The sequence below is a fragment of the Pezoporus wallicus genome, unplaced genomic scaffold, assembly GCF_028554395.1.
Source record: "Pezoporus wallicus isolate ANWC-B61680 ecotype Strahan unplaced genomic scaffold, APGP_CSIRO_Pwel_v1 contig_4788, whole genome shotgun sequence".
Taxonomy (NCBI): Eukaryota; Metazoa; Chordata; class Aves; order Psittaciformes; family Psittacidae; genus Pezoporus; species Pezoporus wallicus.
The window spans coordinates 3,830,816-3,847,123 of record NW_026638769.1 but is presented as its reverse complement, the minus strand read 5'-3'; the positions used below and the strand labels follow the sequence as shown (position 1 = coordinate 3,847,123).

The following is a 16,308-nucleotide window of genomic DNA, read 5'->3' as shown; positions in this document are numbered from 1 at the left end:
CTTGTGCCATGGTGTGTTTTCATTGCCCAAAGAATTTTGCTTGCATAGTGGAAGAGCAGTTCATTTGTATGAATATTAAAATGTGTTGCCAGGATTTTATGGTCTAGTAAGAGTCAATGTTTTAATCTCTTGATTGTTGAATTAAATTTTCTCAGCAATCTGTTGTCCTATGTAGAGAGCTGTTTGAGTCAAATGGTAATCAAAATCCATTGTCTTGTAAATCACTATAGTCTAAAGCAATCACCAAAAGACTGACTTTCATTTACTTCAGTAAAGTGGATCAGAGTAACTAACTAGACAGGAATGAATGAATGAATGAATGAATGAGTGAAAAAAACTTTGTCTGACTCTTAGACTTTTGTCCCCTTTGCCTCCTCAGGCAGCCTCAGCTGATACACATCATGTACTAAAGCTACAATTATTGCTGTTACAGAATGAAGTTAGGAAGATTTATTTTTTTTTAACCATAAGGGCAAATTTTTTTTTATGGTTTCCAACCTCACTGTAAAGCTTTTTGTCAGCACAACTCTTTTCCTAGTAACAAATAATATAATTTCCTGATTTTAACCACGTAATTAATTAGTATTCAGGGTATAATAGATTATTTCCACTAGGAGGAGAAAAAAGGGATGGGATGGGCCTTTGCTTGATTTACAAATTAAATGTGTGAAGGCCCTTAATGAAGTAATGCCGAAAGTTCTTGATTTTGTTGAATAGGATACGAAATATATATCAAAAGCTGTTTATTTTTTTTACCTCTGTCCTCAGTCTCTGTCCAGTGAATGCTTTCTGTCAAAGCTCTCCTAACTTTCTGCAGCATTGCATTAGCAGTGTCAGTTTGCTTCTTTGGCATCTCTGTGATATTTGCAGCTGAGACCATGTGGAACAACACTAGCATCAGAGCATACCCCTCAGTCCTTCACTTAGCATGGTTGTGCAAAAGCACTTGAATTCTGTCTAGGTCTTGTCTTCTGTTATTCTAGCCATATTATTGAACAAAAGGAATAGTTTTGGTTGGTTTTTTTTTTTTTGTCTCAGGGGTACCATAATAAGGTGATTAGTCAAAGGAGTTATAGGACCACCATAGCTCCATCACAGCATTACTTACCCCAGCACTTTAGTTCCATTAGGGTCACTTCCAGATAGAGGCCTAGGGTTGTTCCTGCTGTAAGGATTGTCTTTTCATGGAAAAGTTCAGTTTGTTGCTTTTAAACAGATAAAATTTTATTTATTTATTTATTTTGTCTTGTCTGAAAATTACACCTTCTAGTTTTTGAAGGTGGCTGTGTATCCCAAGGGGTTTTTGGTAGTAGACCTCAACCATTTCTTAAAATATGTGTACATACTTTAATAATAAGAATCATAGGGTTTCTTTTGGTTGTTTTTTTTTTGCCTGTTTACTAATGCACGTTTTCTCATAGCTTAAATTTATTATGCTTCCCTAGGAAATACTTTTGTGTGTCCAAATGGAGGGGATGTTCTGGTGATAGGACAGAAATTAAAAGTCACCTCTGTAGAGCCTGCTATCTACAGCCAGTTGCAAAGACAGTTAAGTATTCTTTGCCTAACTTCTTAGTGCTCAACTGCAGTGAAATCTACAACCCTAAACAAGGTACCTCTGTTCTTCCTAGGTATGCATGCCAGGTACTTGGCATCTTTAAGTGGTACTCCAAGTAGCTCTCACACTGTGGGCAGAGAGAAGAAGAGTGCAAGATTGGGAAATAAATGTCTGAAATCCATTTTCATTTGCTGGAAGTGTCTATAAATCTTAGATACTTAAATGAGACATCGATTTAGATCCCTGAATTTAAGTATGACCAGCTCACTCCTTAGTTTAAAAATCTAAAAGCTGAAGAATACCTGTTTTCTGTAATTTATCCAGTGACTTTTTCTAAGCAGTCCTCAGATAAAAGATTTTAATCCGTAAATCTTTTGCTCTCAGTGAGCTTACACTTAACTGCTTAGTATCTCCTACATCTATTAACATGGCTTGGCAACTCAGCATCACCAGGCAGATAGGCAGTTTTTCACTCCTCTAGGCTTCTGACCAGGACTAGTTAAGAAGGAGGAATAAAAAGTAATATAAATTCTAATCTCTTAGGGAGGGAAAATTTTGTATCTAGAGTTGCTTCTTCATTGTCAGTAGAATATTTACACTGGTATTAAAAAAATGGGCAGCAGTAACATCAGAGTTCTCCGAGTGGCAGCTGATGTGAATGCTGCTTGTTTACCTGGGATTAATAATGGCGTCCTGTTGACAATATTTACTGGATCCAGCCTCTTGGATGAATTAGGTATTTAGATGCTTAACTCATGAATCCCAAGAAGATGCAGACGTCCTTGTTCTCTGCCAAGATAGCATTGTTTAAAGTAAATTTGTCAATGAAAACTGATGCCAGCAGGATCCCTAATGTCTTTAGGAGTTAGCTGGATTTCTTTACACATCAGATTCTTACAGTCTTCAGATTAACTGATAACTTGTGTTTGCATGTCCTCAAGGAAAGTGTTGCCTTTCCTGTAAAGGTGATTGGGATGAGATGATATACGCAAGGTACTTGGTTTTAGTGTGTGGAAGTGGGTGTTACCATTTTTAAGGTAGAAACTAAATTAAACATGGCAGTGATTTGCAGCCCAGAATTCTAAGGACATCCAGGTTGCGCTTTAGTTTTGAGTTAGGGATTTTTTGGTTGGTTGGTTTGCCTTTTTTTGTTGCTTAAAAAAGACCAAAAAACAAGCACAGAAACTCACAACAGCGTCAGTTACATGTATTTTATTCCATCAACTAAGTGTCATTGTTTTTTATTTATTATCCAACTCAGGAGTATGTAGTGTGCTCAAAATGAGAAAGACAAGTCTTTATCCTGTTAGTCAGCATTCAAGGATCACTTCTTCCAGGCTCAGGATCAGAGTATCCCAGTGGGTAGGAAGTCAAGTAGGGGAGGCAGGAGACCAGCATGATAAAACAAGGAACTGCTGGGCAAATTCATGCAGAAAAAGAGAATTTATGGATTATGGAAGGAGGGGCTGGCCACTTGGGAGGAATATAGGACAGCTGTTAGAGAATGTAGGGAGGCAATTAGGACAGCTAAGGCCTCCTTGGAACTTAATCTTGCAAGTTGGGTTAAGGACAATAGAAAGGGCTTCTTCAAATACATAGCAGATAAAGCTAACACAAGAGGCAATATAGGCCCACTGCTGAACGAGGTAGGTGCCCTGGAGACAGAGAATATAAAGAAGGCAGAGGTGCTGAATGCCTTCTTTGCCTCTGTCTTTACTCCTGCAGTCTCTCCCCAGGGGACCCAGATTCCTATAGCCCCAGAAGGAGTCAGGATAAAGGAGGAGTTTGCTTTGGTAGATGAGGATTGGGTTAGGGATCAGTAAAGCAATCTGGACATCTATAAATCGATGGGTCCGGATGGAATACACCCGCGGGTGCTGAAGGAGCTGGCAGAGGTCATTGCTGGGCGACTCTCCATCATCTTTGGTAAGTCATGGGAAACAGGTGATGTGCCTGAGGATTGGAGGATGGCAAATGTCATGCCTGTTTATAAGAAGGGCAAGAAGGAGGACCTGGGTAATTATAGACTGGTCAGCTTTACCTCCATCCCTGGAAAGGTGAAGGAACAACTTATTCTAGACACCATCTCTAGACATATCAAGGATGAGGGGGTCATTAAGAGCAGCCAGCATGGCTTTACCAAGGGGAAGTCATGTTTGACCAACCTTATAGCCTTCTATGAGCAAGTAACTAGGTGGCTGGATGATGGTAGAGCGGTAGATGTGGTTTTTCTTGATTTCAGTAAGGCATTTGATACTGCCTCCCACAGCATCCTCATAGATAAGCTAAGGAAGTGTGGGCTTGATGATCAGGTAGTGAGGTGGATCAAGAACTGGTTGAAAGGAAGAAGGCAGAGAGTTGTGGTCAATGGGGCAGAATCTAGCTGGAGGTCTGTGACTAGTGGAGTCCCTCAGGGGTCGGTGCTGGGACCAGTGCTGTTTAATATTTTATCAACGGCCTGGATGAGGGAACTGAATGTACCCTCAGCAAGTTCGCTGATGATACTCCTCCTCGCTGGGAGGAGTGGCTGACACACCAGAGGGCTGTGTTGCCATTCAGCGAGACCTGGACAGGCTGGAGAGTTGGGCGGAGAGGAACTTGATGAAATTCAACAAGGGCAAGTGTAGAGTCTTGCATCTGGGGAAGAACAACCCCATGTACCAGTACAGGTTGGGGGCTGACCTGCTGGACAGTAGTGAAGGGGAAAGGGACCTGGGGGTCCTGTCGATAGGAGGATGACCATGAGCCAACAAAGTGCCCTTGTGGCCAAGAAGGCCAATGCCATCCTAGGGTGCATTAGAAAGGGTGTGGTTAGTAGGTCAAGAGAGGTTCTCCTCCCCCTCTACTGTGCCTTGGTGAGGCCGCATCTGGAATATTGTGTCCAGTTCTGGGCCCCACAGTTCAAGAAGGACGGGGAATTGCTTGAAAGAGGCCAGCGCAGAGCCACAAAGATGATTAGGGGAATGGAACATCTCTCTTATGAGGAGAGGCTGAGGGAGCTGGGACTCTTTAGCTTGGAGGAGACTGAGGGGTGACCTCATCAATATTTACAAATATGTAAAGGATGAGTGTCAGGATGATGGAGCTAGGTTTTTTTCAGTGATGTCCAGTGATAGGACAAGGGGCAATGGGTGTAAACTGGAGCATAGGAGGTTTCGTGTGACCATCAGGAAAAAATTGTTTACTGTGAGAGTGACAGAGCACTGGAACAGGTTGCCCAGGGGGGTTGTGGAGTCTCCTACATTGGAGATATTCAAGGTCCGCCTGGACAAGTTCCTGTGTGATGTACTCTAGGTTACCTTGCTCTTGCAGGAGGGTTGGACTAGATGATCTTTTGAGGTCCCTTCCAACCCTTGGAATTCTGTGATTATGTGAAACTGAGAGAAAAAGTGAAGTAAGTTTAGAATCAAAGAGATGGTATTATTGTAACTGTAGAATTTCTAATGCAGCACGCTTTGTGTTTGAAAGTTAGAGAAGTTACCTGGGTAGCAGTGTATCTCAATAACATGAAACACTTTATAACAAATTTAAAATGAAAGAATAATTAAAGATTTAAAGATAAATTATATAAAATGCAACATGAGTTTACCAGAGGTAAACTGTAGCAGAGCAATGTAAGAGCATTCTTTGTAAAATAAACTGTGTTTACAGATGGAAGATTTGGTAGCTTTTGTCTCTCTGGTGTTCAAGAAAGTATTTGTTATGGAACACATACTAGAAGAATAATGAAACTGAAGAAGATATTCTTTAGTGCTTTATTCTTTTGTGATTGATTAGGAAAACAGCTAGAAGAAGTAGCAAGAAGTTGTGCTGTGTACCAAATGTTTACAACTGTCAGGAGTAGAAGGGGAAAGGTTTGTGTATGTCAGTCAGAGGACATACTACTTAAGGGTAGTCCAGTCTCTGCAGGTGCGCTGGTTCTGATCTGAGTCTATCCTTGTTACTTAATCAGTAAAACCCTTCCCTTATGCAGGGAAGGAGAGGATAAAGACCTAGGAAATCTGCTTCTGCCAGAGGTCTTGATGGTGTGAAGAAGCAATAAGGGGATGGGGGGAAATGGGGAGGTGGCTGCAAGTGTCTCTCCGCAGCAGTTTCTTTGGTCTCTCTCTCTCCTCCTTGACAATGTAGCGGCAGCAGCCGACTTGGCTTATTTTAGCCTGTGGACAGGAGCTAACAGATGCACTAATTGCTGACTCTTTTGCTAGTGAATTGGTATTGGATTGTATAAAAACATGTAGGGAACCAGAGGCACCCTGCTGATAGTGAATCAGAGAGTAGGTTTTAGGCAGCCATGAAGAAATAAACCTGAAAAAGATACTTTCAGTCTGTGAGTGCACTTTCACACTCCCAGTCTGACATACAAGCTTCCTGGTCAGCAAAGACAACTGGTAGGAGTTCATGTAGTTCACTTCCTTGGAGATCTTCCTTCTTTACTCCACAAATTCAACAAAGCTGCACCTAAGCCAGTAGGTTGCATGTTTACTTCGGTGAGTATCATAATACGTACTGCTGGCATTTCTGGCTTTTCCAGTATAATTCACCAGAGTGTTCTGACTTTCAGAAGATTTAGTAGACAGACTGTAGGTTACTTATTTCTCCATCTCCATCCTCTGCACAGCATACAGGTACTGTATTGCAGTAATTCTTTTGCAGATACTGAAATATTTTAATTTTCTTAATTTTTTGCACCTTTTCTGAACCTTTTCTTAAACAAAAAAAAAAAAACACAAAAAAACAACAAAATAATTGTTCACCCCTTTTGCATTTTTCCTTGGGTTTTGTAATATTTTTGGTGCATGCAGTCAAACGTGGTAAAGAGACCTGCCTCTATTGTATGTCACACTGTCTGCCAGAATGTTTTCAGCTAAAGCTCTGCAATAAAGTCCTGAAATACTGTAATATAAAAGGCAGCTTGCAGCAGCCAAGCTAACTGAGGGTCCTAGCAGAGAACATCAGGTTTAAAAGAGTGAAAAAGATTATGAAAGACAAAGGGCAAAGCAAGGGCTTGAGATGAGGTTTACAGAGGAAAGAATTGGAATAATGCATCAAATCCCAAGGCTTGAAGATAGGAGAAACAGTGCAGCATAAACAGGAAGAGAGACAGAATGACAGCTGTCAAATTAACAAAGGAAGCAACATCACAGTAAGATTAAAAAAGGGCTACTAAGGTTCTCTGTCCAAAAGTGAAACTCTCAGTTGACATTGATGAGTTAGAAAAGAGGTTGGACTTCAGTCAGCAAAGGGCAAGGGTGATGTGAATTCAGAGGCAAAAATGCTGTGGTTTTTTTTAACACCTCACAATTTGAGGATACCTGTAATAATTTTTTGCCTTAGTCCTGTATTGCCAAATATGCTAGTCACTTGGGGAAGAGGACTATTACTTGGCATGAAAGCTGTAAACAAGGGAAACAAACTGTGGTGCAATGTTCTTACAGTTGTGGGGTGTAGTATATCATGGCAGCTCATGAAGCAGCTGAACTCAGAAGTTCTGGATAGCTGTAACTGAAGAAAAGTGTAACACATTCTGATAAATGAATTCTAAACAAATAATTTGTAAGTAAAGATTTTTATCCCAATTTTCTGAGGAAACAAGACTCATAGGAGTGTGCTGTTTGTTTTGCTTGTCAATCTTTTGCTCTGACTTGTCTGTGTGGACGGGCAAGGGCCTAAATGGTAGGTGACAAGGTGCATGGGAAGCTGCAGATCCAATGCTGCATGTGGGCGGACCAGCGCATGGATAGCTAGAGTTAGCTCAGGAGTTGACAGTCGTGGTCGGACACTTCCTGGTTGCCTAAGCAGCCTTTTTTCCAACCAGATTTGGATATCCCACTTGCCCTTGGTCATCGTGCTTGTAGTAAGCATGGTTAAAGTCCTTCCCAAAGCTTTGCTCGCGAAGCCAAGCCGTCAATTTCTGAAACGGATAGTGAGTTCGAAATCACATGGGAAGAAGTAGAAAGTCAAAAAATACCTTCCAGTAGGCTTTAAAATCAGTGGCTGGGTGGAGGAGAGACCAAATCATTATGCTTGAGGCAAGCAGAGCATTATATATTCAGTTTGGCAGCAGCAGGCCAATAATCCACATGTCCTTCCCAGCTTCTGGTATAGCATTGCTCTCTCTTGCTCTACATCCTGAGGAACATGGGAAGAGAGCAGAAGCCCAGGTGTTAGAGGAGAGTTGGGGACAGATGATGCAGCTCCTGAATAGTGAACTGAGCTCCATTATTTTCTTGTTTCTGATTGTATGTTTTTTACAATCTAATTTTCTGACTGCTTTTACCTGAGAATCCCTGAAGAGCAGAGGTTTTATTTCATCTATACCATTAAGCAAGCCCAAGGGATTAAAAGATTTCAGTTCCTTTTGTAACATTTCATAGACTGGGGAGCTAAAGATATGCTTTTATCTTTAATGAATTTGCATACTATTTGAACTAGTATCCGTTTGAATGTTTCCAGAGTTTAATTAGTAATACATGAACATTGCTCGGAAACACGAAGACTTACTTCTGTTCACTATTTACAGGTTCATTGCTTATATGCTATAAATTTTTCTATTTGATTTTAATGCATATAGCCTGAGAATGTTATTTTTAACCTTATTTTTTTGTTGTTTCCTTTTTTTCCCCTTAAAATAAGGTTCCACCAAAGTAGAATATTAAATCCATACTCTTTAATTAACCAGTTAACAAGTGGGATTTTTCAGTGGCATCGATACCCATATCTCAAGTATCGTAAGTACAGTCAGTACAAAATCCCTTTTACTTCTTTAGTAGAGGCTCAGGCTTTAAATTTGAATATCTAGTCCTACAGAATTCCAGCTAGAAAATGATGACTTTTCTAAACCAGAAAGGATACCGAAATATTGTGAAAAATCCTATTTTAGTTAAATCTCAGCTGCTAGCATTAATAACTACAAAAAAAATAAAAATGTTCATTGTTTTCAGTAATTTCCAGGACGATTCATACAGTGCAAACTTGTGAAGGGGGAGCAAGTATCTTTATTTTTGTATATATATGTGTGTGTGTGTGTGTGTGCTCGCGTGTGTGTGTATACATACATCAGCTGGCTAGTGAACTAAACACGACTGTTAATAGGATGCAGTGGTCTGCTTTCAAGTGGTTAAGATGTAGTTATTCTTACACATACAAATTTGGGTCATATATCCTTTTGTCAGTCAAAAAGACTCATTTACAAAGAGATACTGAATGTTAATGTCATAGGGGTATACATTATATAAAAATATAGGTTACACTTTAATGTGTAATTTAATGTGTATTTTTTCTTTGAAAGAACTGCAATACTTTTATATATAGAAATGACAATTTCTTCTACTAGTGTTTACTTTAGGAGAATAGTAGGTTTTATTGCATAATAGCTATACATTTCCAGTACAGAAAACAAGAGAGTTGGTTTGGGTTTTTTGTTTGTTTGTTTATTTTGGGTTGTTTGTTGTTTTTTTTTGTGGTCTTGTTTTTTGTTTGTTTATTTTGTGGTTTTTGTTTTTGTTATTTTATATATATAAATAAAAGACTGTGGGGAAAAAATTGCTAATATAATTCTCATATAAGTTCGTATCTCTTCTGTGGTTCAGGAGAAATGCTTTGGTTACAGCTTGTTAAGCAACAATCTGATAATGAACTGTTTGAATTTGAAAATATGGTGTCTTGTGTTAGTTAGCATTTAATCAAGTTTGTTCCTGATAACTCTATTGACAGAGAACTCAGTAAAGCTCTTAACTTGCTCATATAGTTGTTTGAATTTCAAAGAATTCGTTTGTTCATTTGTCTACCTGTGATGAACAGAATTACCGTATGTGCAGGGCAGTTACCAGTTTTCTACGACAGCAGATGGGCAAGATGACAGCTAATGCTGAAAAGCTACCAGCTGGGGATTTCACAATCTTGCATGAGTTTGTTCATATGATGGTTTCCTGTAGTGCTAATGTTTCAAGAAAATAAAGTTTCTGGGCAATGGATGTGGTTTCTCATAGATCTCATAACGTGTGTAATTAATAGAGTTTTAAACATTAAAATTCTGAATTTTACTTTTTTATTTAATATGTAAATCACTTTTTTATTTAAAGTCCTTTTTGGGGGTAAAAAGGATTACATATATTGTTATTTTTCTTTAGTTTCAGGCACTGCATGCTGTATCACACACACTGGTTTTGCTAGGAAGGAACACCATACTAAGGAATTCTTTAATATCTCTTCTACTATCAGAAGTACGTAAGTTTGCTGAGCAGCTGTTGCAGGCTCAACAGGTATTGTCATCTTTTCTTTTGGAGAAGAGCTAAAGAGTGGTGTTTGGAAGTGTTTTGTATGTATCTGTTTCATAAAAGGTAATAAATGGATCCTTCTACAGAATATGCAGGTTTAAGAACCCAGAAAATGTTAGCATCTACCTTTAACAGCAGGTTCAAAAAAAGAGATACCAAGTAAAAGAAAATTTCCTTATGGCCAAAGATAAAATTATCAGACTGTGTAATATATAGAACGTATAGGTTTTAAGATCATGCTATATAATTTGGAAAAGGCTTTGAAATAATTAGTTAAAACAGTTATTGCAACATGTAAATTGTTGTCTATGCCGGCCGTAATACAATGTAGGTATCCAGCTGAACCCACAAAGAAGTTTGTCTGTCTCTACCTCATGTAAAACTGGGGAGTTACATTATTTCAGAATTAAATTTTATGTTTCACATTATAACATTAATTTTCATGATGCAAAAGTTATCCAACACTTAGAATTCTATTTAATTTCTTGCATTGAGTAGGAGGTGAAGAGCAGAATCGAATGGGGATAATATTTTTGATGAAAGTTATTCTTGGGTTAAATCTTTTTTTTCCTGTAAACCACAGGGATTTTGGGGGCTTTGATTTTGTTTGTTTGGTCGTTTTTGTGTGTGTGTGTGTATGTGTTGTGTGTGTGTGTTTTGTTTGGGGGTTTGTTGGGGTTTGGTTTTTTTTCTGGTTTTTTTTTTTCTGTTTTTTTGTTTTTAAAAAGGTAAATAGATGTTTAATATTTGGAGAAGAGGTGTTCAAAATAAATTGGGTTTTCATAGATATTTTCATGTATTTAATACAAACTGTTCAGTTTCACCAGGGATTATGATTTATCCTCGAAGGGTCAATAAAAAGAAAGCCTGCAGCTTTTTCTTCGGTGGCAAATAAAGCTGCTGATATATATATATATAAAAAACATTAATCATAGGTATATCTAGTTTAATGCTTTAAGTGTTGCTCAAACAGTCTAAACTTTATTCTTTTAATCTGTAGTTTATGATATGGGAGTAAATTCTGACTGCTGGCAAGGGAACATGTAATTTCCAACCCAAATTTCTTGTATGTTTGAATTATATTCTGAAGTCACTAGTAGCATACCAGAGTTATTGATGGTAGCCAAAAGAGAACAGACTTTAAACAAATGGAAGGATAGGAAAGTATGTACTTAAAAAAAAAAATAAATAAAAAAAAATCTCTTTTTTAATTTTAAACAAGTTGCTTATTAAATCTCACCTGTTTAACAGAATTAGTCATCCCTTCTTTCAGCAGAGTTATTGCCAGTGGCAAAAACTGAATGCTCCACTGCTCCACACTAATTAAAAGTTTACATTGAGCATTCCACTTGGCTAAGTTACTACAGTACTAGTTAACTTTGCCATACTGTAATTAAGTATTGCTTTTGTATTTGGTACCTAAAATTTATTTCTAAAAATTTTTAAAGTAAGTCTGATGCCTCTTTGGCTCTGCTTTATGTTAGAAAGAACCATATATTTGATTTTAAGTTTATAATTAGAGAGGTTACAGAACTGTATAACTTGCAGCTGAGATGCTGGAAGTAAATCAGTATCCTCTGATTTTAAATGTAAAAGATTCTCTTTAACTACAGAAGTGATTTGGAATGTTTGAACTGGGAAATTACTTTATTACCAGCAGTGTAATTTGTTTATTTACAAGAAAATATTAGAACATTTGGTTCATATATAAATATGGAGAAGTTGATAATTTAATCCCTGAACGATTTGTATACCATAGCTGGTGTAATAAATTGCTTACATGCCAGTTTGTCTAGGATGGCTTGATACCCCTAGTTTATATTGTTGTTGGTTTGTTGGTTGGTATTGCCACTATTTCTCCTTTCCCCCACTGTCAAGAAATGGAAACCTTTGATGGTACTTCTAGAGCAATTGAAGAAAGTTGTATCTAGCACTGAAGGGAAGATGTCAGTCTAGTGTGTGACAGTTTCCAGAGAGACAGAGACTTGTATTCATTTATGGACAAGGGGAAAACAAAAACAAAACAAAAAAGAAATTTTTTTATCTTTTAAATTTATTCTGTTTCTTTATACTTTGTATATGTAGAATGAAATTTGAGACGGTAAAATGCATTTGTTACTTGACCTTTTCAGCTGCAGGACTGTCCTGGGTTTAGCAGTAGCAGTCAATTTTTCTCCTTCTTGGTAGCTATTGCAGTGCTGTGTTTTGACCTTCAGCCTGGAAACAGAGGTGATAATACCGATATTTTCAGCTGTTGCTAAGTAATGTTTGCCCTGACCAAGGACTTTGTGAGGCTCATGCTCTGTCAGGGAGGAGGAGAAGCTGGGAGGAAGCAGAGATGGGGCGCCTGACCCAGCCTAGCCAAAGAGATATTCCATACCACAGCACGTCATGCCTGGGGTGGTAACTGGGTGTTACCTGGAAGGACACGGGTCTTCTGGGTCGGACTTGTTTCTCAGCGGGTGGTATTGTATTCTCTTCCCTTGTTATTTTCTCTTATCATTGTTTTTGGTGGTAGCGGTGGTGATTTGTGTTGTACATTGGTTGCTGGACTGTTCTTGTCTCAACCCGTGGGAGTTGCACTCTTTCAAGTCTCCTCCCCATCCCTCCGGGAGTGGGGAAGGGGAGAGACCCCAGGGTGGGGGTGGCGGGGGTAGGGGGTGGGCCTCGATTGCTTCCAGCCCGGCACGACTCACTGGGAGTGAGTGAACAAGCTGTCTGGCTAGGTTTAAACCACAACAAGGACCAAGTCCTTTTTCAGGTTAAGGCTTCATTACCTGCAGCCCTCCATCTCTCTCATTTTAATTACCTTGTATTTGTGCTTGATGCAAATCTTAGCCATTATCAGTCCACAGAACATTTTTTTTTTAATTTTTTTTTTTTTTTGGTTAAATAGCCCTTTCTGTTCACCCAGAGAAATAATCTAATTCTTTCGTATTCAAGAATTTAGAGCCACATTTACATAAAGAGAGTTGCCTGCTCTGCTTTTGCTTCCTCCCACTAGGTTGTCAGTCTGCATTCTTGTGGTACTGAAATGCAGTAGACTGTCTCTTTTCCTTTTTCAGTTTTCCTCCTTTATTTTTTGTTTGTTTGTTGTTTTTTTACCCTTTTTAGGGGGGAGGGAATTGATAACATTATTTATTTATTTATATTTTCATCATCCAGCATTACAAGTGCTTCTTGGAAGATTAATGTGATTTGACCAGCCAAACACAAATGCTGGTCTGGAATAGGACTTTCATATAATTTTACCAAAGCTTATGGGGCTTTCTTTTGAGTCCTTTGAAAACACTTTGCATTTAAGTAACCATCAGAAGAGTAAATGAGCTTCAGGCACTTAGGTAAAGATGCCAGTTAATAGATCTAGAACGATAAAGTAGTTCTGAAATGTTCATCTGCAAACACAGTGTTGGTCGTCTGCGGAGAGCGGAAGGTTCAAGGTTCTGAATTTGAAGCAGGAGCTATGCATCTCTCTGTAGCTGACTCATTGTAGGATTTGAAAAGCTGCAGTTCACATAGGAAAAGTAGCTGAAGTTATGATTTGCTTAGCATGCTGCGATGGTAAAGGTTTTAAAGCTTGTGCATTCTTGTATTGTGCTCATTTGCAAGCCCTTATACATTCTGTATGTGATAATTATGTCTGGAAATAGTGCTTAACAAAAACCTTTCTACTTAACACAATAGGACACTAAACTGTAGTAATTCTGACAGCCTAATTTATGGACCTGCTTCTGAATCTTTCTGACTTCATGTAGGATTACTTATGGTAGTCATGATTCTTAAAAATACTTTTTTTTTCTTGTTTTATAATCAAAACTAACAATACAGTATCAGTTTGAAACATATCAAGTGACAGCTTTAAAAATAATCTTCATAAATACTGAAAATAGAAATTGCAGAAGGATAATACCTTACATAATCAAACTTCAGTAGCTGCCAAGTATCCTAATCGTCTTTTGTTGCTTAAGCAAAACTTCCGTTAATTGAAAAGGCATTTGATGTTTTCCAAGTAAGATAATCAAATTAGGGACTCTGAACTTTAGCTATGATTAGAGGTGTTTATCAGTTTTGTTTTTTGTTGTTTGGGTTTTTTTTGTTGTTGTTGGCAGATAGGAGAAACAAATCATCTGGGACATGTATTAACTTCACTTAATCGACCTACGAACATTTGGTGAAATATAGAAATTAAAAAATGAGCTTATTCATCCAAGAAAATTTCTGTGTTTTTTTTTTTTTGACTAATCATAATTTTTTTAAAAGTTGAAGTTGGTTTCCAACACTGACTTGGATTAAAACCAAAATTCCTTTTATTTTTTCTAAAGGAATCATCTAGGTATCTTAACATTTTTGTTTTAACTTCCCCATTAAGACTTGAGCTAAGTTATAGTTTGTAAAATATTTGCATTATGGTATAGGCAATTTTATATTCAGTCATTTCTTCAAGAGGAAGTATATTCAGCTCAGGTTACGTGGTTTGTGGGTGTGTATTTTGATACTTACTGAAAATTTTTTACTTTAAAATTTTGACTGATTTTACTGAGTTTGTATCTGCATCTTCCTGTCTATGGCCCTGGTTATCTGTCTGGGACCCACAGTTTTAAAGAGCTATCTATGCCCTTAGTTTTACAACTTAAAAATACAGGTTGAATGTAGGAGAGTGTATCTATCTAATGAACTACATACTATGCAGATCCCCCTGCATATTTTTATAGTCCCCTAATTGAATATATCTGTTAATATATCCCCCTCGGCTCCCCGCAGCCTCATGAAGATGGAGGTGAGGACGAGGGCCAGGACTGTGAAGATCAATGGGACGGCCGGGCACAAGTCCACGGCCACATCCATCTCATTCTGTTGCCGGAGCCCACCCGTATTACAAGTCATTGCCATAAAGCACAGTGAGACAAGAACCTTAGCCCAAGCCCCACACTGGATAAACACTAACACACCAAATACCGGCTCTAAGTAAGATACATTCTGAAACTGTGAGATCAAGAGGAACAACTCTGAGAGCCAATAAATCAGCATTCTGACAAGTGACTATTAATCCGGTTCAGATCTGTTGTTATCTCAACCCTTCGTGCCCCACACTGGGCACCAAAAGAAACTGTTGTGGTTTAAACCCAGCCACACAGCTCGTTCACTCACTCCCGCCCTTCTTGCCCTCCCCCTGCTCCCAGAGGGATGGGAAGGAGAATCAAAAGAATGCAACTCCCACGGGTTGAGATAAGAACAGTTTAGTAACTAAGGTATAACACAAATTACTACTGCTACCACCAATAACAATAATGATAATGGAAATAACAAGGGAAGAGAATACAACACCTCACCACCCACCAACCGATAACTCCCCCCCCCCCCAGCCTGACTGAGCACCGACCGATACCAAGTCCAACCCCACAGTCCACTAGCCCTTCCAGGTAACTCTCAGTCACATCCTGGGCATGATGTGCTGTGGTATGGAATACCTCTTTGGTCAGTTTGGGTCAGGTGTCCTGTCTCTGCTTCCTCCCGGCTTTCCCTCCTCCCTGGCAGAGCATGAGCCTCACAAAGTCCTTGATCAGTCTAAACATTTGAGCAGTAACTAAAAACATGGGTGTTATCAGCACTGTTCCCAGGCCAAAAGTCAAAACCACAGCAATGCCCCAGCTACTAAGAAGGAGAAAAATGACTGCTACTGCTGAACCCAGGACAATTAGAATATGCCAAACATATCAATTAATATTAGGATATGACAAATTAACGCGAACTATGCGAATAATAGAATTTCTTTTTAGTATTTTGGATCAATATCCTGATATTAGTATGGGAAATAAAAGTAACTAAGAAGCCCGTAAAACTGTGTAGTTACCCTGATTTTTTTTTTTACCCAGGTAGGATGAGTTTTTTTGGTAGTAAACTCTCAAGCAAGTTAGTATTTTGTTTTAATTCATTGAAGCACTTCATCATGTACTTAAAGTGAAACTCCACTGCTTGGGTGACACCAAGACACTGATTTCTAGGCAAAAGCATATTAATATAAACTCAGTTGGATCCCTTCGTTCTTTTAATTTTATTTATGTTTGATATATATATTTAATTTTTATCTCTAGTAGGATCCTTTCATTTTTCATAAATACAATTTATAAGAATACAGTAACTGAACCTTATCGTACCATGGAATAGAAATTATCTGATCCCCAATTGGATTTGTACTGCAAAGCAGATATGATTTTGAGATACTAAGAGTGCTGAATGATACTGTGAAAGATGGATTATTTTTCAAATGTTGAGCTTCTCACCATGATAACAGATCTTCCTACATGATAACTGTTTCAAAGACAAGACCAGAAATAACACATACTGGTTCAGTGCCCATTTCTATCCCCACCCCACCCCAGGTGTTAATTCCAAGGGGTCTGAAAAAGAAAATTAAAACCCAGAAAATAGATTTGAAAATAGAAAAAGGAAGACATAACTGCGAGGCTCTGGAAA

The 16,308-nt window shown here is 38.4% G+C and overlaps 1 protein-coding gene across 3 annotated transcripts in view; it reads left to right on the top strand.

The window, feature by feature from the left end:
* MEI4 (meiotic double-stranded break formation protein 4) overlaps positions 1-16,308 on the top strand; it is a 77,957-nt gene that overhangs the window by 26,747 nt on the left and 34,902 nt on the right. The window contains exon 4 of one of the 3 annotated variants that reach the window (XM_057412509.1): positions 9,688-9,780. The exons of 1 other annotated variant lie outside the window; for it this stretch is intronic. In XM_057412509.1, coding sequence (XP_057268492.1) covers positions 9,688-9,780 — 93 coding nt within the window. Of the gene's footprint in view, positions 1-9,687; positions 9,820-16,308 lie in introns of all 3 variants that reach the window. One more of the 3 variants, XM_057412508.1, reaches the window with a different exon arrangement.